The 25,648-nt window shown below is 38.9% G+C and overlaps 1 protein-coding gene across 2 annotated transcripts in view; it reads right to left on the bottom strand.

Moving 5' to 3' along the window:
• The window catches only part of CFAP107 (cilia and flagella associated protein 107), a 30,127-nt gene extending 13,108 nt beyond the window's left edge, over window positions 1-17,019 (bottom strand). For both annotated transcript variants that reach the window (XM_070384453.1, XM_005890840.2), the window contains exon 1: window positions 16,732-17,019. In XM_070384453.1, the coding sequence (XP_070240554.1) occupies window positions 16,732-16,845 (114 nt within the window). In that variant the 5' untranslated portion in view covers window positions 16,846-17,019. The remainder of the gene's footprint in view (window positions 1-16,731) is intronic.
• Between the last annotated feature and the right edge of the window lie 8,629 nt (window positions 17,020-25,648).

Here is a 25,648-nt window from a genome sequence, read left to right as displayed (position 1 = left end):
TCGCTCACGGTCTACACCTGTTTCCTTTCTCTCTTCTCACTCCCTGCCCCTCCTCCCTCCTGCTTGACTCTTCCCTTTCTTTTTCTTCTTTGTTTCTCACTCTTCCAAGTTCTATGCTTTCTTTCCCCTGAAAATGAATGTTAGAAGCTCAGTTGTGTCCAACTCCTTGCAACCCCATGGACTGTAGCCCACCGGGCTCCTCTCTCCATGGAATTCTCCATGCAAGAATACTGGAGTGGCCAGGGCCACCATGCCTTCCATTGGCATTGGCCCATCTCAGTAGGGTGAGAACAGCCTCTGCACTGGTTTTGTGTCTACAAGAGACACTGGGCACCCTCAAGCTTTTCCTTGGACTCACAGAAGAGGTGGCCCAAGTCCTCTGGAGCCCCACCATTGCAGTTGAAATAGAAGCCCAGAGAGAGAATTTCTGTTGATCAGCAGGCTCGGGAGCTGACTGCAAGTAACACCAGAGAGGCACTCACGAGCCTTTTGAATTTCAACCACCAGTAGCACCTGTGCAGGATGCCTCATCTAAACAACAAACAAAACAAAAATACAAACCCAATCATCAGTAGACAGGATTACCACCTCACTCAGCCTTGCCCATCAGAGGAAAAACAAAGAAACAAAAATTCAGCACAAATCTCACCCTATACAAAGCTTACACAAACCACTGGACCAATCTTAGGAGGGCAGAAACCAAAAGAAAGGTAGAATTCAACCTTGAAGCCTGGGAAAAGGAGAACTCAAACACAATAAGTTAAAAAGACAAATAATGAAAATGCAGAGAAATACTACCCAAATGAAGGAACAAATTAGAAACACAGTAGTCCAAATAAATGAAGAGGGAATAGGCAAACAACTGGAAAAGAATTCAGAATAATGACAGTAAAGATGATCCAAAACCTTGAAAACAAAATGAAGAAAATGCAAGAATCAATTAACAAAGATCTAGAAGAATTAAAGAATAAACACACAGAAACAAAAAACACAATTACTGAAATTAAAGCTAATTTGGAAGGAATCAATAGCAGAATATCTGAAGCAGAAGAACGAATTGGTAAGCTGAAAGATAAAATGGTGGAAATAACTTCTGAAGAGCAGAATAAAGTAAAAAGAATAAAAAGAACTGAGGATAGTCTCAGAGACCTCTGGGACAATATCAAACACACCAACATTCAAATTATAGGGGCCCCAGAAGAAGAAGAGAAAAAGAAAGGGTATGAGACAATTTTTTAAGAGATTATAGTTAAAAATTTCCCCAACATGGAAAAGGAAATAGTCAATCAAGTCCAACAGGCTCAAGTCCAAGTCCAAGGAGTCCCATACAGGATAAACCCAAAGACAAACATGCCAAGACACATACTAATCAAAGTAACAAGGACTAAACACAAAGAAAGAATATTAAAAGCTGCAAAGGAAACACAACAAGTAACACACAAGGGAAACCCCATACATTTAATGGCTGATAATTTAGCAGAAATTCTGCAGGCCAGAAGGGAATTTCTGGATATATTTAAAGTACTGAAAGGGAAAAATCTACCACCAAGATTACTGTACCCAGCAAGAGTATCATTCAAAATTGATGGAGAAATAAAAAGCTTTTCAGACAAGCAAAAGTTAAGAGAATTCAGTACTACCAGACCAGCTTTACAACAAATATTAAAGGGATTTATATAGTAAAGAAATACAAGAGAAGGAAAAATACCTACAAAATCAACCCTAAAACAATTAAGAAAATGGCAATAGGAACATATATATCAATAATTACTTTATATGTAAATGGATTAAATGTTCCAAGAAAAAGACGCACACTGGCTGAATGAATATAAAACAAGACCCATATTTATGCTGTCTACAAGAAACCCACTTCGGACCTAAAGACACATATAGAATGAAAGTGAGAGGATGGAAAAATATATTCCAGGCAAATGGAAAGCAAAAGAAAGGTGGAGTAGCAATCCTCACATCAGACAAAATAGACCTTAAAATACAGACGATTACAAGAGGGACACTTGTAATTAAGATTAAGGAGGGACACTACATAATGATCAAGGGATCAATCCAAGAAGAAGATATAACAATTGTAAATATCTATGCACCCAACATAGGAGCACCTCAATACATAAGACAGACACTAGCAGAAATAAAAGGAGAAATTCACAGTAGCACATTAATAGTAGAAGACTTTAACACCCCACTTGCACCAATGGACAGATTGTCAAAACAGAAAATTAATAAGCAAATGCAAGTCTTAAATGATACATTAGATGAGATGTATCTCATTGATATCATCAGGACATTCCAACCAAATGCAGAAGAATACACCTTCTTCTCAAGTGCACATGGAACATTCTCCAGGATAGACCACATCTCAGGTCACAAGTCAAACCTCAGTAAATTTAAGAAAATTGAAATCATAACAAGCATCTTCTCTGACCACAATGCTATGAGACTAGATATTAATTACAGGAAAAACTGTAAAATGGAGATTAAACAATACATTTCTAAATAACCAACAGGTTACTGAAGAAATCAAAAGGGAAATTAAAAATTTTCTAGAAACAAATCACGGTGAAAATATGACAACTCGAAACCTGTGGGCTGCAGCAAAAGCAGTTCTAAGAGGGAAGTTTATAGTAATACAATCCTACCTCAAGAAGCAAGAAAAACATCAAATAGACAACTAACTTTACACCTAAAGCAACTGGAAAAAGAACAACAACAAAAAAAACACAACAAAATTAGTAGAAGAAAAGAAATCATAAAGATATGAGCAGAAATACATGAAAAAGAAATGAAAGAAACAACAGTAAAGATTAATAAAACTAAAAGCTGGTTCTTTGAGAAGATAAATAAAATTGACAAACTTTTAGCCAGACTCATCAAGCAAAAAAGGAGAAGAATCAAATTAACAAAATTAGAAATGAAAAAGAAGAAGTTACAACAGACAATGCAGAAATACAAAGGATTATAAGAGACTATTATGAACAACTATATGGCAATAAAATGGATAACTTGGAAGAAATGGACAGATTCTTAGAAAAGTTCAATCTTGCAAGACTGAACCAGGAAGAAATAGAAATTAGGGACAACCCAATTACAAGCACTGAAATTGAAACTGTGATCAAAAATCTCTCAAAAAACAAAAGCCCAGGACCAGATGGCTTCACAGGAGAATTCTATCAAGCATTTAGAGAAGAGCTAATGCCTATCCTTCTAAAATGCTTTAAAAAATTGCAGAGGGAGGAACACTTCCAAACTCACTCTGGGAGGCCACCATCACCCTGATACCAAAACCAGACAAAGATAACACATAAAAGAGAAAACTACAGGCCAATATCACTGATGAATATAGATGCAAAATTTCTCAACAAAATTTTAACAAACAGATTTCAGCAATGCATCATAAAGCTCAAACACCATGATCAATTTGGGTTTATTCCAGGGATTCTTCAACATATGCAAATCAATCAATGTGATACACCATATTAACAAACTTAAAGATAAAAACCATATGATAATCTCAATAATGCAGAAAAAGGCTTTGACAAAATTAAGCACCCATTTATGATGAAAACTCTTCAAAAAATGGGCATAGAAGGAACCTACCTCAACATAGTAAAGGCCATATATGATAAGCCTAGAGCAAACATTAGTCACAATGGTGAAAAACTGAAAGCATTCCCCTTAAGATCAGGAACAAGATGAGCATGTCCACTTTCACCACTATTATTCAACACAGTAGTCAACATAGGAAGTCCTAGCTACAGCAATAAGAGAAGAAAAAGAAATAAAAGGAATCCAGATCAGAAAAGAAGTAAAGCTCTCACTGTTTCCAGGTGACATGATACTGTACATAGAAAACTATAAAGAAATTATCAGAAAATTACTAGAGCTAACCAGTGAATTCAGCAAAGTCACAGGATACAAAACCAATACACAGAAATCACTTGCATTTCTATATACTAACAATGAAACATCAGAAAGAGAAATTAAGGAATCAATCCCATTCACCATTGCAACAAAAAGAATTAAATATCTAGGAATAAACTTACCTAAGGAGACAAAAGAACTGTACACAGAAAATTATGACACTAATAAAAGAAATCAAAGTCGACATAAATGGAGAGATATTCCATGTTCCTGGGTAGGAAGAATCAATATTGTGAAAATGACTACACTACCAAATGCAATCTACAGATTCAATGCAATCCCTAGCAAATTACCAATAACATTTTTCACAGAACTAGAACAAAAAATTTCACAATTCAAATGGAAACACAAAAGACCCTGAATAGCCAAAGCAGTCTTGAGAAAGAAGAATGGAGCTGGAGGAATCAACCTTCCTGACTTCAGATTATACTACCAAGCTACAGTCATGAAGACAGTATGGTACTGTCATAAAAACAGAAATATAGACCAATGGAACAAGATTAAAAAAAAAAAAAAAAACAGAAATAAACACATGCACCTATGGATACCTTATTTATTTATTTATTTATTTTTACAAAGAAGGCAAGAATACACAATGGAGCAAAGAGAGCCTCTTCAATAAGTGGTACTGGGAAAACAGGACAGTGACATGCAGAAGAATGAAATTAGACACTTTCTAACACCATATACAAAGATAAACTCAAAATGGATTAAAGACCTAAACGTAAGACCAGAAACTATAAAACTCTTAGAGGAAACTATAGGCAGAACACTCAATGACATAATTCAAAACAAGATCCTCTATGACCCACCCCCTAGAGTAATGGAAATAAAAACAAAAGTAAACAAGTGGGACCTGATTAAACTTAAAAGCTTTTGCACAAAAAAGAAAACTATAAGCAAGGTGAAAAGACAACCTGCAGAATGGGAGAAAATAATAACAAATGAAACAACTGACAAAGGATTAATTTGCAAAATACACAAGCAGCTCATACAGCTCAATACCAGAAAAACAAACAACCCAAAAAACTGGAAACAGAACTGCCATATGACCCAGCAATCCCACTGCTCGGCATACACACCGAGGAAACCAGAATTGAAAGAGACACGTGTACCCAAATGTTCATCACAGCACTGTTTTTAATAGCCCGGACATGGAAGCAACCTCGATGCCCATCAGCAGATGAATGGATAAGAAAGCTGTGGTACATATACACAATGGAATATTACTCAGCCATTAAAAAGAATACATTTGAATCAGTTCTAATGAGGTGGATGAAACTGGAGCCTATTATACAGAGTGAAGTAAGCCAGAAAGAAAAACACCAATACAGTATACTAACACACATATATGGAATTTAGAAAGATGGTAACAATGACCCTATATGCGAGACAGCAAAACAGACACAGATATATAGAACAGTCTTTTGGACTCTGTGGCAGAGGGCGAGGGTGGGATGAGTTGGGAGAATGGCATTGGAACATGTATAGTATCATACATGTGAAACAAATTGCCAGTCCAGGTTTGACACATGATACAGGGTTCTCGGGGCTGGTGCACTGGGATGACCCAGAGGGATGGGATGGGGAGGGAGGTGGGAGAGGGGTTCAGGATGGGGAACACATGTACACCCATGACAGATTCATGTCAATGGATGGCAAAACCAACACAATATTGTAAAGTAAAAATAAATAAGTAAATAAACCCATACGTCTGCTTAAAAAAAAAAAAATCAAAAAGTGGGAATAAGACCTAAATAGACATTTCTCTGTTTAGACATACACATGGCTAACAAACACTTGAAAAGATGTTAAACATTGCTCATTATTCAGTTCAGTTCAGTTCAGTCACTCAGTCATGTCCGACTCTTTGCGACCCCATGAATCGCAGCACACCAGGCCTCCCTGTCCATCACCAACTCCCAGAGTTCACTCAAACTCACGTCCATCGAGTCAGTGATGCCATCCAGCTATCTCATCCTCTGTCGTCCCCTTCTCTTCCTGCCCCCAATCCCTCCCAGCATCAGAGTTTTTCCCGATGAGTCAACTCTTTGCATGAAGTAGCCAAAGTATTGGAGTTTCAGCTTTAGCATCAGTCCTTCCAAAGAACACCCAGGACTGATCTCCTTTAGGATGGCCTGGTTGGATCTCCTTGCAGTCCAAGGGACTCTCAAGAGTCTTCTCCAACACCACAGTTCAAAAGCATCAATTCTTCGGCACTCAACTTTCTTCACAGTCCAACTCTCACATCCATACATGACCACAGGAAAAACCATAGCCTTGCTCAAAAAATAAAATTAAAAAAAAAAAACAAAAAAAACTCCCAGGTACCTGTAAAAAAAAAAAAAAAGAAAGAAAAATGCAAATCAAAACTACAATGAGCTATCACCTCACACCAGTCAGAATGGCCATCATCAGAAAGTCTACAAACAGTAAATGCTGGAGAGGGTGTGGAGAAAAGGGAATGCTCTTGCACTGTTTTGGGAATGCAAATTGATACAGTCACTATGGAAGATGGTATGAAAGTGAAGTGAAAGTGAAGGTCCCTCAATTGTGTCCAGTTGTATCCATGGACTATATAGTCCATGAAATTCTCCAGGCCAGAATACTGGAGTGGGTAGCCTTTCCCTTCTCTGGGGGATCTTCACCACCCAGGGATAGAACCAGGTCCCCCGCATTGCAGGCAGATTCTTTAGCAGCTGAGCCACAAAGGAAGACAGTATGGAGACTCCTTAAAAAACTAGGAATAAAACCACCATATGACCCAGCAATCCCACTCCTAGGCATGTACCCTGAGGAAATCAAAATTTAAAAAGACACATGTATCCCATTATTCATTGCAGCACTATTTACAATAGCTAAAATATGGAAGCAACCTAGATATCCTTCTAGAGATGAATGGATAAAGAAGTTGTACATATACACAACGGAATATTACTCAGCCATAAAAAGGAATGCTTTTGAGTCAGTTCTAATGAGGTGGATGAATCTAGAATCTATTGTACAGAGTGAAGTAAGTCAGAAAGAGAAAGAGAAATATCATATTCTAACACACATATATATGGAATCTAGAAAAATCGTACTGAAGAATTTACTTACAGGGCAGCAGTGGAGAAACAGACATAGAGAATAGACTTGTGGACATGGGGAGAGAGGAGGAGAGGGTGAGATGCATGGAAAGAGTAGCATGGAAACTTACACTACCATATGTAAAATAGATTGCCAACTGGAATTTGCTGTATAGCTAAGGAAACTCAAATAGGGGCTCTGTCTCAACTTAGAGGGGTGGGATGGGGAGGGAGATGGGAGAGAAGTTCAAAAGGGAGGGGATATATGTATACCTATGGCTGATTCATGTTGAGGTTTGACAGAAAACAACAAAATTCTATAAAGCAGTTATCCTTCAATAAAAATAAATAAATAAATTTTAAAAGAAAAGAATACTAGAGTGGGTAGCTATTCACTTATCCAGGATCTTCCCCATCCAGGTATTGAACCCAGGTCTCCTGCATTTATTTACCATCTGAGCCACCACCAGAAAAGCCCTATTATATCACAATTTTTCATTGTTTTTTGAAATTCATTGTAGTAAAAGATGCATAATAAAATTTACCATTTTGACTATTTTTATTTTTATTTGGCTGCAGTGCATATTAGTTGCAGCACAAAGGATTTTTAGTCTTGGCATGCAGAATCGTTTTAGTTGTAGCATGTGGACTCTAGTTCCGTGTGTGTGTGTGTGTGTGTGCATGCACGCACGCACTCAGTCGCTAAGTCATGTCCAACTCTTTTGTGACTCCATGGCCTGTAGGCTGCCAGGCTCCTCTGTCCATGGAATTTCCCAGGCAAGAATACTGAAGCGGGTTGCCATTTCCTTCTTCAGGGGATCTTCTGGACCCAGGGATCAAACCCTCATCTTTTGGTTCTCCTGCTTTGGCAGGCAGGTTCTTTACTACTGATCCACTTAATTAGGTGCGTCCCTAATTAGGGATCAAAACCCAGGTCCCCTGGGAGTTTGCAGTGTTAGCCATTGGACCACCAGGGAAGTCCCATTTTTAACTACTTTTAAGTGTGCAGCTCAGTGGCATTAACAACATTCACATTGATGAGCAACCACCACCTCCATCCACTTGCAGGACTTTTTCATCGTCTCAAACTGAAACTCTGTCCCCTTTAAGCAACAGCTCTCCATTCTCCCTTGCTCAGCACCTGGCAACCACCATTCTGCTTTCTATTTCTATGAATTTGACTACTCTGCTGTACCTCAGATCTTCCCAGGTGGCGCTAGTGGTAATTCCGCCTGCCAGTGCAGGGGATATAAGAGACGTGGATTCCATCCCTGGGTCAGGAAGATCCCCTGGATGAGGGTATGGCAACCCACACCAGTGTTCTTGCCTGGAGAATCCCATGGACAGAGGAACCTGGGGGAGGAGGTCCATGGGGTTGAAAAGAGTTGGACACGACTAAAGTGACTGAGCACACACGCACACACTGTATAAGTGGGAGTACACAGTATTTGTCTTCTGGTGACTAACACTGCACTATGGACGGAGGTTCATGACATTGTACAGAAGACAGGGATCAAGCCCATCCCCAAGAAAAAGAAACGCAAAAAAGCAAAACAGCTGTCTGAGGAGGCCTTACAAATAGCTGTGAAATGAAGAGAAGTGAAAAGCAAAGGAGAAAAGGAAAGATATACCCATTTGAATACAGAGTTCCAAAGAATAGCAAGGAGAGATAAAAAGCCTTCCTCAATGATCAATGCAAAGTAATACAGGAAAACAATAGAATGGGAAAGACCAGAGATCTCTTCAAGAAAATTAGAGATACCAAGGGAATGTTTCATGCAAAGATGGGCTCAATAAAGGACAAAAATGGTATGGACCTAACAGAAGCATAATATATTAAGAGGAGGTGGCAAGAATACACAAAAGAACTGTACAAAAAAGATCTTCACGACCCAGATAATCACTATGGTGTGACCACTCACCTAGAGCCAGACATCCTGGAATGTGAAGTCAAGTGGGCCTTAGGAAGCATCACTACAAACAAGCTAATGGAGGTGATGGAATTCCAGTTGAGCTATTTCAAATCCTGAAAGATGATGCTGTGAAAGTGCTGCACTCAATATGCCAGCAAATTTGGAAAACTCAGCAGTGGCCACAGGACTAGAAAAGGTCAGTTTTCATTTAAATCCCAAAGAAAGGCAATGCCAAAGAATGTTCAAACTACCACACAATTGCACTCATCTCACACGCTAGTAAAGTAATGCTCAAAATTCTCCAAGCTGTGTTTCAACAGTATGTGAATTGTGAACTTCCAGATGTTCAAGCTGGTTTTAGAAAAGGCAGAGGAACCAGAGGTCAAATTGCTAACATCCACTGGATCATCAAAAAAGCAAGAGTTCCAGAAAAACATCTATTTCTGCTTTTTGACTCTGCCAAAGCCTTTGACTGGGTGGATCACAACAAACCATGGAAAATTCTGAAAGAGATGGAAATACCAGACCACCTGACCTGCCTCTTGAGAAACCCATATGCAGGTCAGGAAGCAACAGTTAGAACTGAACATGGAACAACAGACTGGTTCCAAATAGGAAAAGGAGTACATCAAGGCTGTATATTGTCACCCTGCTTATTTAACTTATATGCAGAGTAAATCATGAAAAACACTGGGCTGGATGAAGCACAAGCTGGAATCAAGATTGCTGGAGGAAATATCAATAACCTCAGATATGCAGATGACACCACTCTTATGGCAGAAAGTGAAAAAGAGCTAAAGAGTCTCTTGATGAAAGTGAAAGTGGAGAGTGAAAAAGTTGGCTTAAAGCTCAACATTCAGAAAACTAAGATCATGGCATCCAGACTCATCACTTCATGGCAAATAGATGGGGAAACAGTCAAAACAGTAAGAGATTTTATTTTGGGGGGCTCTAAAATCGCTGAAGATGGTGACTGCAGCCATGAAATTAAAAGACACTTGCTCCTTGGAAGAGAAGTTATAACCAACCTAGACAGCATATTAAAAAGCAGAGACATTGCTTTGCCAACAAAGGTCCATCTAGTCAAGGCTATGGTTTATCCAGTGATCATGAATAGATGTGAGAGTTGGACTGTGAAGAAAGCTGAGCACTGAAGAATTGATGCTTTTGAACTGTGGTGTTGGAAGACTCTTGAGAGTCCCTTGGACTGCAAGGAGATCCAACAAGGCCATCCTATGGGAAATCAGTCCTGAATATTCATTGGAAGGACTGATGTTGAAGCTGAAACTCCAATACTTTGGCCACCTGATGAAAGAGCTGACTCATTTGAAAAGACCCTGATGCTGGGAAAAATTGAAGGTAGAAGGAGAAGGGGACAATGGAGGATGACATCTTTGGATGGCATCAGCGACTCAACAGACATGAGTTTGAGTAAATTCCAGGAGTTGGTGATGGACAGGGAGGCCTGGCGTGCTGCAGTCCATGGGGTTGCAAAGAGTCAGACATGACTAAGCAACGGAACTGAACTGAACATTGCTCTTAACTTAGTGTCTTCAAGGTTTATCTACACGGTAACATGTTTCATAATTTCCTTTCTCTTAAAGATTGAGTAATATTCCATTGTATGTATATGCTCTATTTTGCTTATCCATTCCTCACTGAATTACTTCTACCTTCCAGTTCCTGTGAATAATGCTGTTAATAATATAAACATGCAAATATCTCTCTGCAAGAGCCTGCTTTCACTCTTGACAATAAATTCTTTCATACATAAAGTTTAATTTTGGTGAAGTCCAGTTTATCTATTTTTTCTCTTGTTGTCTATGTTTAGGGTGTCATATCCAAGAAGTCAGTGCCAAATTCAATGTCATGTAGCTTTTCTCCTGTTTTCTTCTAAGAGTTTTATAATTTTAGGTCTTACATATAGACCTAAAGACCTTACATATAGACCTAAAGACCTTACATATAGGTCTTTGATTCATTTTGAATTAATTTTTGAATATGGTGTGAGGTAGGTGTCCAACTTCATTCCTTTGCATGGGTATGATTGTAGCTGGGCTTTTCATATATGGTCTTTATTATGTTAAGGTGAAGTGAAAGTCACTCAGTTGTGTCCAACTCTTTGTGACCCCATGGACTATACAGTCCATGGAGTTCTCCAGGCCAGAATACTGGAGTGGGTGGGTGTTTCCTTCTCCAGAGGATCTTCCCAACCCAGAGATCAAGCCCAGGTCTCACGCATTGCAGATGGATTCTTTACCAGCTGAGCCACCAAGAATACTGGAGTGGGTAGCCTGTCCCTTCTCCAGCATATCTTTCTGACCCAGAAATGGAACCGGGGTCTTCTGTACTGCAGGCAGATCTTGGCTACCAGGGAAGCCCTGTGTTAAAGTAGTTAAAAGCTAAGTAGAATTCACCAGTGAAGCCATCTAGTCCTGGGCTTTTATTTTGGGGAGCTCTTTGATTACTGATTCAATTTTCTTACTAGTTATATGTCTATTCATACTTTCTATTTCTTCATGATCCTTTCTTCAATATACCCTCCTCTTCTTTGGCTCTTGTAACATTTTTTTACTTAGACTTCATTTTCTATGAAATTAATACAGTGCCACCTCATTCTCTTTGAGCTGATATTTGCAGGGAGTATCTTTTTCTAGTCTTTTATTTTCAACTTTTGCATGTCCTTAGATCTAAAAACAGTCTCATAGATGGTGGATGAAAAAAAATCGTGTTTTTTCCCCCATTCTGCAAATCTCTTTTGATGAGCATTTAATCTATTTACATTTAAAGTAATTACTGAAAAAAAAGAAAAAATAAAGTAATTACTGTTATTTACTTTTACCGTTTTGTTATTTGTTTTCTTTTTTGTCTTATAGGGCTTTTTGCCCCTCATTTTCACCATTACTACTTTTCTTTGTGTTTATTTAATTTTTAGTAGTGGCCTATTTTTCTTTCTCATTTCCTCTTGTGTATATTTTAGAGAGATTTTCTTTGTAGTTATCATGGGAATTATACATAACATCTTAAATTTATAGTGATCTATCTTATTTTTTAATTAATTTTTCATCTTTTTATTTTATACTGGAGTATAGCTGATTAATAATGTGATAGTTTCAGGTGGACAGCAAAGGGACTCAACCATCCATACACATGTATCCATTCTCCCCCAAACTCTCCTCCAGTCCAGGCTGCCACATAACCTGGAGCAGAGTTCCCTGGGCTATATAGTAGGTCCTTGTTGGTTATTCATTTTAAATATAGCAGTGTGTACATGTTTATCCCACACTCCCTAATTATCCATTCTCCCCTCCCTTCCCGCACTGGGAACCATAAATTCATTCTCTAAGTCTGTGAGTCTGTTTCTGCTTTGTAAATAAGTTCATTTGTATCATTTCTTTTTAGATTCTGTATAAGGGATGTCATATATTATTTCTCTATGTGACTTACTTCACTCAGTATGATAATCTCTATGTCCATCCAAATTGCATAACAATCTATTTAAAATTCATACTATCTTGTGTTAACTCATTAATAAAAACCCACTCTGATATAGCTTTGCCCTCCCTCATTTTATGTTATTGATGTCACAAATTACATGTTGATATACTGTGTACCCATTAACATTAATTTATAATATTTTATGGTTTTGTGTTTTTTAATTGTGTAGAAAATAATGGAATTACAAACCAAAAGTACAATAATGATGGCGTCTATATTTGTGCATTTATCTTTACCAGGGGTCTTTATATTTTCATATAACTTCAAGTTACGATTTACCATTTCTCCATACTAACTTCAAGGACTCCCATTAGCACTTCCTGTAGGGAAGATGTAGCAGTACTCCCTCAGCTTCTGTTTATCTGGGAATGTTTTTATTTCTCCATTTTTGAAGGAAAGTTTTGTTGGCTAAGCTATTCTCAGTCAATAATGGGATGGGGTTTTTTGGGGTGTGGGGCTTGGTTTTGTTTAGGTTTTGGTTTGTGGGGACTAAGCCCTTTAAACATATCACCCCACTGTTTTCTGACCTCCAAAGTTTCTGCTGAAAATCTAATGATAATCTTATTAGGGCTCCCTTGTATGCGATGAGTCATTTTTCTCTTGCTGTTTTGAAGATTCTCTCCTTTTCTTTGACTTTCAACAGATTGATTATAATTGTCTCTGTGTGAGTATCTAGGGATTTAACTTATTTGGTCTCCACTGAGCTTCTGGGATTTGTAGATCCATATCTAGTGTGGGAAGTTTTCAGTCATTATTTATTCAAATAATCTCTCTGCCCCTTTCTCTTTTAATTTATCCCATAGTCAGTATATGTCAGCTTGAGGGTGTCCCACAAGTCTTTGGTCTCTGCTCATGTTTCTTTATTCATTTCTCTTTTTGCTACCTAGGCTCAATAATTTCAAACAGTCTATCTTCAAGTTTTCTGATTCTTACTTCTGTCTGTTCAAACCCACTTTTGAATGTCTCTAGTGAATTTTTTTTCATAAACGTTACTGTATATTTCAATTCCTTTATTTTTATTTGGTCTTCCCAGGTGACTGAGGGATAAAGAATCTGCCTGCGAATGCAGGAGACGTGGCTTTGATCCCTGGGTCAGGAATATCCCCTGGAAGAGGAAATGGCAACCCACTCCAGTATTCTTGCCTGGAGAATTCCATGGACAGGGGAGCCTGGTGGGCTACGGTCTATGGGGTCACAAAGAGTCAGACACAACTGAGTACACACACACACACACATTTTTGTTTGATTCCTTTTTAGAACTTCTATCTTTCACTAATATTCTCATTTTGCTTATATATTATTTTCCTGATTTCCTTCCATTCTTTGTTCACACTTCCTTTTAGCTTTTTAAGTATATTTAAGACAGGTTTCTTTTTGTTGTTGTTTTGTTTTTTAGTTTTTCTCTGGTACTACTGCTGCCTGTGTTTCTTCAGGGACTGTTTCTGCCACTTAATTTTTTTCCTTTGAGTGGACCATCTTTTCTTGTTTCTTTTTAAGTCTTATTTTTTTTTTTTTAACACTGAGCACTTGAGAGAAAAATAGCCATCTCTCCTGGTCTCTGCAGACTGGCTCCACACAAGGAAAGATCTCTACTAAGTAGTGGGCATGTTCTGAGCCTTGGAGTCAGTCAGGTATGAAGGTTTTAATTCTTCTTTGGACTTTTCTGAACATGAGCATGCATCCTGCCTACGACTCTGTGTCTGTGTGTATCTGTGCTTTTTATTTCTCCTTGTAAACATAGCTGCTTTAAAATTCCTTTATTTTTCCAAGAAGCCTCTCTCTGGTTTCTTTTCAGAGTCTTAGATGTTCTGTTGCATTCCTCTACCTATAATTTCTTACCCCCAGACCTTTGCAAACTTGTAGTCCCCTGGCAGCTTTCACTAGCTGTTGACCACTACTGCTTTCCAAGCTCTTCCTGGCCTGAAATATGAACCATCCACTTTTTCCTGTTTGAGCTCTGAGTTAGCAAAACAGAGACCAATCCCTCCGGCAGTTTCCAGACAAGTTACAGTGTTGCTCCACTCCCTCTGTGTTCCAGGGAGGGAACTGGGAGCTGGGCCACTGCTTCCCCCACACTGCACTGTGCTGTGCTGGGGCAGGAATGGGGGAGGGCAGGTAAAAACACCATGGAGTTTCCTACTATTTTGAATGTGGCTTTCTCTAAAATGGGCATTTGATTTTTTTGCTGTAGACCTTTGTTTTCCAGAGCTCCCATATATTTGTTTCAATTAGGCTAATAGTTGCTTTTTAAATCCAACCAGTCCATTCTGAAGGAGATCAGCCCTGGGATTTCTTTGGAGGGAATGATGCTGAAGCTGAAACTCCAGTACTTTGGCTACCTCATGCGAAGAGTTGACTCATTGGAAAAGACTCTGATGCTGGGAGGGATTGGGGGCAGGAGGAGAAGGGGACGACAGAGGATGAGATGGCTGGATGGCATCACTGACTCGATGGACGTGAGTCTGAGTGAACTCCGGGAGTTGGTGATGGACAGGGAGGCCTGGTGTGCTGCGATTCATGGGGTCGCAAAGAGTCGGACACGACTGAGTGGCTGAACTGAACTGAACTGGTGTTTCCGTGGGAAAAGAAGGGACCTGGAACTTCTTAGTCTGCCATCTTTCTGAAATTGCTCCAACTCTGCTCTCTTTTTTTTTTTTTTAATTTTATTTTATTTTTAAACTTTACATAATTGTATTAGTTTTGCCAAATATCAAAATGAATCCGCCACAGGTATACATGTGTTCCCCATCCTGAACCCTCCTCCCTCCTCCCTCCCCATACCATCCCTCTGGGTCGTCCCAGTGCACTAGCCCCAAGCATCCAGTATCGTGCATCGAACCTGGACTGGCAACTCGTTTCTTACATGATATTTTACATGTTTCAATGTCATTCTCCCAAATCTTCCCACCCTCTCCCTCTCCCACAGAGTCCATAAGACTGTTCTATACATCAGTGTCTCTTTTGCTGTCTCGTACACCGGGTTATTGTTACCATCTTTCTAAATTCCATATATATGCGTTAGTATACTGTATTGATGTTTTTCCTTCTGGCTTACTTCACTCTGTATAATAGGCTCCAGTTTCATCCACCTCATTAGAACTGATTCAAATGTATTCTTTTTAATATACTCCATTGTGTAAATGTACCATAGCTTTCTTACTCTGCTCTCTTTATGCAATCTCCTCTCAGTCAGTGTAGGATCAGCCCATAATCTCCCCGGGTACTGCTTTGCCTACCCGAAAGAATGCTTAACCATTCTTTCTTGCTCTTGGATTACACACACACACCTATTCCACAAACAAAAACAAGTGCAGTCAGAGCTAAAAAATGGCCCAAAGCTATGTCTGACCAGAAGGGTGACAAATGCTAAGGTTCCCACATGAAAGGAGCCTTTTCTAGCTCTCAGAAGTCACTATTAACCTTCCCCACACTTACACCAAAGCTACCAATTCTGTCTCACCCTCTTTCCTTTGACTATTTTCCAAGAAGATATGAAGATGTCTAGATGTCTCTGCAGAAACTTATGTGGGTCAGTCTTGATTGCCACAAACGAAGATACTCAATTTTATGCAGGTCAATTTAGGAAAAGTATTTTGAGATGGTCTTTAAGATACATGGGAACAACAAGAACACGCCTGTTCTGTTTTGAAAGTGAAAGGTGAAATGCGCAGGCAGGGCAAAGTTGTGGAACAGGCGCCAGAGAGCACCTGGACATGAAGACAAGGAGTGTCAAGCCTGCCTTGACAGGTAATACATCTGGAAGGACCAGCCCAGGGAGAGCAGATGTTCTTCAAATCAAGATGCAGCTAAATTAGGAACGGAGAATATCAGATGCGTAGAGACACTCCACTGACTATAGAACTTCAAGGCACAACCTTATTGACACCTGTACTATGATGTTTTCAAGATATAAATGGGGACTTTGATAACTGCTTGAATATAACTCCTCTGTGTTAGGGAGTCTCTCTGCACAGAGTTCCTAATGCCACCTTCTTAAGATCCAAGTATTTGTGGTCCTTGATTTAGAAATAATAATAATACCCTCGGGTGGTACAGTGGTAAAGAATCTGCCTGCTAATGCAGGAGACAAGGGATGGATCTCTGAGTCGGGAAGATCCCTTGGAGTAGGAAATGGCAACCCACTCTTTTCTTACCTGGAAAATTCCATGGACAGAGGAACCTGGCGAGCTACAATTCACGGGGTTGCAGAGAGTAGGACAGGACTGAGTGACTGAGCACACACGCACACAGTGCTCTCACTCATCCTCCCTGCCAGGTCTCCTTCTGAGCCCTCTGTCCACCTTCTTTTTACTTACCTTCCTCCTCTCCTCTGTCCAGTTTCCAGTGAGCACTCTGGTTGAATACTTGGTCTCAATCTTCCAGCTCGGCGTGGAGGATGACTGTGGACTTACGGCAGTAAGAAACTGCATTTGTCCCAAGCTTCTTTGACTTGACACAGTTTAAGGTTTCAGGGTGGGAGACGTTATGAAGCTGCTGAGTTTGGGGTGCCTTTTTTTCTTTTCAGCAGTCAGAATGGAGATGACACCCAGCTAAATTTGCAGGATTAAAGGGCCCTGAGAGTCCACTTTCAGCCTCCAGAAAGAGGTGATGTGATCTTGGATTCCCTACTGTTGACAATCTCCATGGTGATAGACTGTGAGTATAAATACTCTCCTTAAGGGGGCAGCTGATTCCTCAGAAGCAAAATTGATGTTAAAAAAGTAAATCAAACCAACAGCAGTCACCACAAAAGCAGGAGCCAGAAGGACCTGGTTTCCATGTCATGTAACTTCCTGGTTACCAAGAGGTATCATGCATGCTAGATTTTTATACCTAGATGAGCTGAGATAATTACATTCTACCGTTTAATGAATGCTGACATGCTAGGCCCATGCTGAGACCTTTACATGTACTCACTTGTTTAACCCTCAAAGAGTCCTATGAAGCAGGTGCCATAACTGTACCCATTTTATGGATGAGGACACTGAAGTAAAGAGGGATTAAGTAGCTACCTCAAGTCACACATCTGGAGACCTGAGATTTAAATCCATTCTGATTCAGTTGTTTTACCACTGGGCTCTGTTCATTGCTCGTCTGCCCCTTTGCCTAAGGGGCTTCCAGGAAGAATGCTAATAAATATGATTCATTCAGATCATCTTCATTCATTCATTCCACAGCCATTCTATCAAGCGTATGCTACATTCAGAGCACTGACCTGGAATTATTAGTACAATGCATCAGTGGCTAGACCAGGGCTCCATCCCAATAGAGCTCAGTCCACTGGAATAAAAACCATGACTTTGCTTATTCATTAAGCCAAAAAATCAAGAACCAACCATCTAGATATATACCAATGGAGGGCTGGCTCAACAAACTGTGGCATATCATATGATGAAATACCCTGTAGCTGTTAAATGCTGACATAGGAAGATGCCTTGCAATATATGGTTAAGAAAGAAATCAGTAGGCTCCCCTGGTGGCTCAGATGGTAAAGTGTCTGTCTGCAATGCAGGAGACCCGGGTTCAATTCCTGGGTTGGGAAGATCCCCTGGAGAAGGAAATGGCAGCCCACTTCAGCACTCTTGCCTGGAAAATCCCATGGATGGAGGAGCCTGGTGGGCTATAGTCCATGGGGTCACAAAGAATTGGACACAACTAAGTGGCCTCACTTTAAAGAAGCAGCACACTGTAGTCTTATTTTCAGTTTAGTTCAGTCTCTCAGTCATGTCCAACTCCTTGCAACCCCATGGACTACAGTACACCAGGCTTCCCAGTCCATCACCAACTCCCGGAGCTTGCTCAAACTCATGTCCATTGAGTCAGTGATGACATCCAACTATCTCATCCTCTGTCATCCTCTTCTCTTCCTGCCTTCAATCTTTCCCAGCATCAGGGTCTTTTCCAATGAGTCAGTTCTTCACATCAGGTGACCAAAGTATTGGAGTTTCAGCTTCAGCATCAGTCCTTCCAATGAATATTCAGGACTGGTTTCCTTGAGGATTGACTGGTTTGGATCTCCTTGTAGTCCAAGGGACTCTCAAGTCTTCTCCAATACCACAGTTCAAAAGCATCAATTCTTTGGCATTCAGCTTTCTTTATAGTCCAACTCTCACATCCATACATGACTACTGGCAAAACCATAGCTTTGACTAGATGGACCTTTAAAAGGTAATGTCTCTGCTTTTTAATATATGGTCTAGGTTGGTCACAGCTTTTCTTCCAAGGAGCAAGTGTCTTTTAATTTCATGGCTGCAGTCACCATCTGTGGTGATTTTGGAGCCCCCCCCAAAAATAAAGTCTGTCACTGTTTCCATTATTTCCCCATCAATTTGCCATGAAGTGATGGGACCGGATGCCATGATCTTAGTTATGTGAGTGTTGAGTTTTAAGCCAACTTTTTCACTCTCCTCTTTCACTTTCATCAAGAGGCTCTTTAGTTCTTCTTTTTTAGTAATCTTGCTTGCCATAAGTAAAGACATTCGATTTCAAGCAGGCAATTCAGAGAAAGTGTTTTCCAATGACCTTGAAACTAAAGTAGAGGAATTCCAGGCAACTATTTGTTCCATATTGAAACAAAGTATGTGGCAAGGAAAGGGCATGGTAGATAGAACAGAGCAAACTTCTATTTGGTAGGACTATAGTTTGAGTAGGGCTTAAGCCAGTAAGACGGGATGTCCTTCCAATCAAAACACAGGAGAGCTATGTGTTCTGTATGATTCCATTATCAAAAAACTTCTTATTATAAAGTGTAACACAAACATGAAAAATTACATTTAAAATAAATGAAATGGTTTATAGTCAATTTAGTTATAATAAATTCCATGCTTTCCATAAATGGAATCCTATAGCATGTATTCATCTGAGTCTGATTTCTTTTCCTCAATACAGTTAATGTTTTTAAGAATCATCTGTGTTGCATAAAGCTGTGCTGTGCCTAGGTGCTCAGTCATGACTAACTCTGTGCGATCCTATGGACTGTAGCCCACCAGGCTCCTCTGTCCATGGGAATTCTCCAGGCAAAAATACTGGAGTGGGTTGCTATGCCCTTCTCCAGGGGATCGTCCCAACCCAGGGATTGAAGCCAGGTCTCTCACATTGCAGGCAGATTCTTTACCACCTGAGTCACCAGGGAAGCCCTTGTAGCTGTGGTTCCTATAAGTTTGCGGGGGCACAGAACAAGTATCCTGATGGCCAGATATTGCCATTTTTCTAAAGCAGTGTTCTTTCAAATTTTTAGTCTCATGAAACCTATAGAAGACTCACAAGACTTCTTAAAGTGTGGATTATATTAGTGGTCTGGAGCCAGATTGTACCAGTTTGTGAGAGCTGACACTACATTCTAGTCATGTTGGCTACTTGAAATTGGTCATGGTAGGAATATTTACACCACAGAATTGGCCAATCCAATGAATTATATTATATATTAATATTTATTAATTTATAAGTAACAGCAAACTTTTGATCTATTGGAGTATGCTGTTTAGTTTAAAGGAGAAAATCAGTCTTACAGAGATATGTGGTTAGAAGAGAGAGAATAATTTAACTAGCCTTTGAAATTGTTTGGTTTGCTTTTTTTTTTTCTTGGCCATGTCTTGCAGTGTGTGGGATCCCACTTTGAGACCAGGGATGTAACCCATGTCTCCTGCAAGGGACATGCACAGTCTTAACCACTGGATTGCTAGGGGAGTCCCCAAGTGGCAGTTTTCAAAGGTTAATTGCACTGTGGAGTCTGAATGAAGTCTACTACTCAATGAACTCTTTGAGCTGTACTATATTAAAATCCACTGGTTGATCTTGTGCTTTGGATAGATCTTTAACCTACTTTTAATTTTGTAACATCATGGTGGTCTTTTGGAAAATATTATTTTATAGAGCTGTGTAGATAGATCTTCCAAATGTTAACATGTTTCATTATACAATATTCCCCAAAGTCACATTTGCTAATATCCCTACTGATATCATCAGAAAAGCACATAGTAGGAAGTTGACAAAGTCATATTGCTAGATACAGGTTTTCCCAAAATTCTAGGTTTAGCTTGAAAGCTCAAAGTTTTATTATTGGCAATAACTACTGACTATTGCTTTCTTTGAAGTGAGAGCCTTTCGTCATTCATTTTTTAAAACATATTTGGCAAATGTTCCAACTCTAATAACCATGGTTTTGTCTGCCAATTTTTCTTCCAACTAAAAGTTTCATTAAAAAAAAAAAGCCCTGGGAATTCCCTGGCTACCCAACGGTTAGGACTCTGTGCTTCCACTGAAAGGGGCTCAGGTTGATCACTGGTCAAGGAACTAAAATCCCACAAGGTACAAAAAAAAGCCCAACTCACTTCACTCACAACCCAAACAATTGCACACACAGCGTTCTTTCTCAAGAGAACCATTGAATGTGGACATGCCACAGCAGTGCTTTCTCACACGTGTCCTTCCCATTTCCTCACACAGCATGTAAAAAAGATGTCTGCTCAAATGTTGAGATTTAATAAAATTAATAATTTCTACTTCTTCATCAAGGACACTCTATGTGAAACTAGTGATTTTTTTTTTAAACTGCAAGTGTGTGATGGTGAAAAATATAACTGATAATGGCACTGCTCTGATTTATGCACAGGCTCTTGCAGTTTTACCCACCATCACTTTTGTACTGTCAATGCAAATGCCAAGAATATGGGAAAAGGCGAATAGTACCTTAATATTATTAAGAAGGCATACTCAGTCGCTCAGTCGTATCTGACTCTTTGAGACCCCATGGACTATAGCTCCCCAGGCCTCTCTGTCCATGGAATTTCCCAGGCAAGAATACTGAAGTAGGTTACCATTTCCTTCTCCAGGGGATCTTCCCAACCCAGGGATTGAACTTGAGTCTCTTGAGTCTCCTGCATTGGCAGGCACATTCTTTAACACTATGCCACCTGGAATAGTATTGACATTGAAGATCTCCTGAAAGGAGCCTGGGGATCTCCAGGGGTTCATGGACCAAGCTGTGAAAACCTCTGCTCTTGGATATATACCTAGGAGCAGGTTTTCTGGGTCATAGGGTATGCGTGTCTTAACTTTGCTAGACAATGCCAAACTAATAATATTTTCCAAAGCATTACATCAATTTATTATGCATCCTGTCAACAGTGTATAAGTCTTTGTTTCCATTACTCCACGTTTTCTAGAATTTTTAATCATCCCAAACAGAAATTATGTACCTATTAAGCAATAATGGTTAATTATTGCTCCCCATTCCATCATCCCTCAAGTGACCTCTTTTCTACTTTCTCATCTCCGTGAATTTGACTGCTCCACATACCTCATAACTTATTTCGCTTAACTTAATGTTTTCTAGATCCATCCATGTTGTAGCATGTGTCAGAATTTCATTCCTTTTTTTTGGATGCAAAACTCTATGAGTTTATTTAGTTAAAAATGACACACAAAGAGACAGAAACTAAGTAGTCAAACTGCATGAAATAACCTATCTTTGAAACAAGGTCTCTCTTGCTGCAGAGTCCTCAGTGCTGGATTTTTATGGCTGAATAATAATATTCTATTTTGCGTGTATGTGTGTGTGTATACATCACACTTTCTTGATCTGTTGATGGACATTTGGACTGTTTCCACCTTTCAGCTATGTGAATAATACAGCTGTGAAAATTGGTTTACAGATAGCTGTTTGACCTACACTCTACTGAGTTTTCACCTAAGAATGGAATTAGCCCCAAAAAACTATTTTACACAGCAACCACACCATTTTTACTTTCCCACCAGCAATGCACAGGGTTCTTGTTTCTCCATTTCTTTGCCAACACTTGTTATTTTTTCTTTTTGCTATGTTTCTTTTTTCTTTCTTTCTTTTTTTTTTTTTGTGTGTGTGTGATAACGTATCCTAATAGGTGTAAGGTAGTACCTCATTGTAGTTTCAATTTGTATTTTCCCAATATCTGCCTCAGTGCAGGAGATGTACGTGGGTTCAATCCCTGGGTTGGGAAGATCCCCTGGAGAAAAAAATGGATGGTATTTTTGCCTGGAGAATTCTATGGACAGAGGAACCTGATGGGCTATAGTCCGTGGGGTCTCAGAGAGTTGGACATGACTGAGTGACTAACACACACAAAGGGTATTGATCATCTTTTCTGTGCTTATTGCCCATTTGTATATCTTCTTTGGAGAAATGTCTTTTGCCCATTTTTAAATTGTGTGTGTGTGGGGGGATGTTTGTGGATGTGTGTGGGAGTGAGTTGTAGAAGTTCTTTAAATTCTGAGTATTAATCCCTTGTCAGATATAAGTTTTACAAATATTTTCTCTCATTCTGTGAGTTCTTTTTACTGTCTTGCTATCTCCTGTTTCTATGTATTTTATATTTTATGCTACTTAAATGAATTATTTTTATTTCATTTTCTGATTATTGTCTATATATTAAAATAGTTAATTTTTTAAAACAATAACTTTATAGCCATCAACTTTGTTAATTATCTTATTAATTCTAGTACTTTCCCTGTAGATTCTTTGAGATCCCTTATTAATTCTAGTACTTTCCCAGTAGATTCTCTCAAAGAATGCAGGAATATAGCATCTGCCTGCAAGATGCATGCAGGAATATAACATCTGCAAGTAACAACTATTCTATTTCTTCTTTTCCAATTCTAATTGGTTTTATACTTGTTTTTTACATTGGCTGGAAATAGCAACCCACTCCAGTATTCTCGCCTGGAGAATCCCATGGACAGAGGAGCCTGGTAGGCTACAGTCCACGGGGTCGCAAAGAGTTGGACACGACTGAGCAACTTCACTTTCACTTTCACCAGTACAGTGTTGATTAAAAATGACATGAGCAACTCTTGTCCTTTTCCTAGTAAGGAAAAAAGTTTAATGTTTTCTATTAAGGATGATGTTTTTGTAAATGCCATTTATTGAGTTCAAGAAGTTTCCTTCTATTCTAAATTTGCTGAGACAGCTTTCATAAATAATATTTAATTATTTGCATCTATTAAGATAATCACAGTTTCCTTCATTGAATCCATTAATGTGATAAATTATATTGATTAATTCTGCAACGTTAATTTCTAGTATAAACTGTCGTATATATGATCACGATATAGTATCTTTTTTCTAATATTTCTGGATTCTGCTTGCCAAATGTTTTTTAGAAATGTTTTGTTTCTATATCCATGAGTAAGACTTTTGTAGCCTGAATGTTTCATTTGCGCAATTTTTTTGAGATTTTATTATTATGATTAAGTTAACCTTGCAGAAAGAATATGCCTACTTTTTATATTCTCTAGGACAGTTTACATAAGATTAATGTGTTCAATCCCTAAATATTAAGTAAGTCAAGGCATCTGGGCCAGGAGATTTTTGTTTTGTTTATCTTTGTTTAAAGGCTTTTCATTGTAGACTTAATATTTGTTATTAGTTACAAAACTAATCTCATTTTTCTCTTTCCTTTTGTGTCCATTTGGCGAGTTGTGTTTTTCTAGGAATTTACACATTGCATCTAAATTTTCAAATTTGGGGTTGTACGTTGTTCATAATGTCCCCTTGTTTTTTTAAGTATTTCTAGGATCTCTGATGGAGTCCCTTTTTTATTTCTAGAATTTACTCTTGCACGTTTTTTTCTGTATTGGTCTCAGTAGATAATGATAAATTTTATTAGTCTTTTCAGACAGCCAAAATGTGGCATTGTTGATCAGCCCTTTTGCATCAGTATTTTAGAGACTTTGCCAAAAATATGCACATAAAGATAAGCATATTGGAAAGTATAAAATACTTTTTATAGTCTTTTTAATTGGAATATAATTGCTTTTCAATATTGTGTTAGTTTCTGCTGTACAACAACATGAATCAGCCATATGCATACATATATTGCCTCTCTCTTGAGACTCCCTCCCAACCCTTATCCCACGCATCTAGGTCATCAAACAGCACCGAGCTGAGCTCCCTGTGCTATATACCAGCTTCCCACTAGCTATCTAGTTTATCCATGGTAGTGAATATATGTCAGTGTTGCTCTTTCATTCACCCCACCCTCTCCTTCCCACCCCGCCCGTGTCCGCAAGTCCATTCTCAGTGTCTGCATCTCGATTCCTGCCCTGCAAATAGGTTCATCAGTACCTTTTTCTAGATTCCATATAGATGCCTTAATATATGATATTTACTCATTCAACTATTTTAGGAAATTCTCAGCTATTACATGTTCCAATATTGCTTCTGCTTCCTTTCTTTCTGGAACACCAGCTGCATATTTGCCACAACTTTCTCACTGAATCCTCAAAGTCTCTGGCCCCCTTCTGTATTTTCTATCCTTTTGCTTCTTTGTACTTCTGAATAGTATCTTCTGATCTATATCCCAGCCCACACATCCTCTCTCAAGTGTGCCTAATGTGAAATGAAACCTGTCCATTGATTTGTTGCATTTTTCAGTTCTAAATTTTACTTGATTAATAATCTATGTATATATGCTACTTTTTATAATTCCAGGTTTTTTTTAAACTTCTGAATTACAGATTATTCCTTGTTGCCACAAATGTTCAAATCTGTAGGTTTAAAAATCTACAGATTTATATATTTCAGACTTATAGATTGTAGTTATGTATTGTGTTAGTCACTAAGTCATGTATGACTCTTTGTGACACAATGGACTATATAGCCTGCCCGGCTCCTCTGTTCTAGGGACTTCTCCAGGCAAGAGTACTGGATTGGGTTGCCATTATATAAAGATTTATATATTCTATTTATATAGATTATATTTATAAATATATATATATATATAGACTTTACTTGGACATAATAAGCAGAGCTGTTTTATAGTCTGTGGCTTCCTTTCTTTTTACCTGTTGTTTCTGTAGGTTTCTATTGCTAGTTTCTCTCTTCTCATAGGTCTGGTATCTGAAAAACTAAATGTGAAAATGGTATGAGGTCTAGGATGATACTATCTTCCTCCAGAGATGATTGCCATTTGCTTTTCCAATCACCTATACCTATTAGAAATGGGATTACTTTATTCCAGCATAGGTTCAGACACTTTTGGTGTCTGCTCAGCACCACACAGGAGGAGCTACAGCAGACTCGGCAAGCCACAGGAGAAGGGTCTAATTTCAGAGAAGGTGGCACCCTTCTATGGTGGGACCTCACAGGTGGATAATGAACTGACTTCTCCCAGTCCAGTACATACTAGAAACACTTCTTAAAGATGGGCAATCAGCTTCGGGTTATTGCACAAGGAATGGGATTGGGGATGGGGGGAA

This window comes from Bos mutus, chromosome 16 (genome assembly GCF_027580195.1).
Source record: "Bos mutus isolate GX-2022 chromosome 16, NWIPB_WYAK_1.1, whole genome shotgun sequence".
NCBI classification, from domain to species: Eukaryota; Metazoa; Chordata; class Mammalia; order Artiodactyla; family Bovidae; genus Bos; species Bos mutus.
This window is presented reverse-complemented; position numbering and strand designations above follow the sequence as displayed.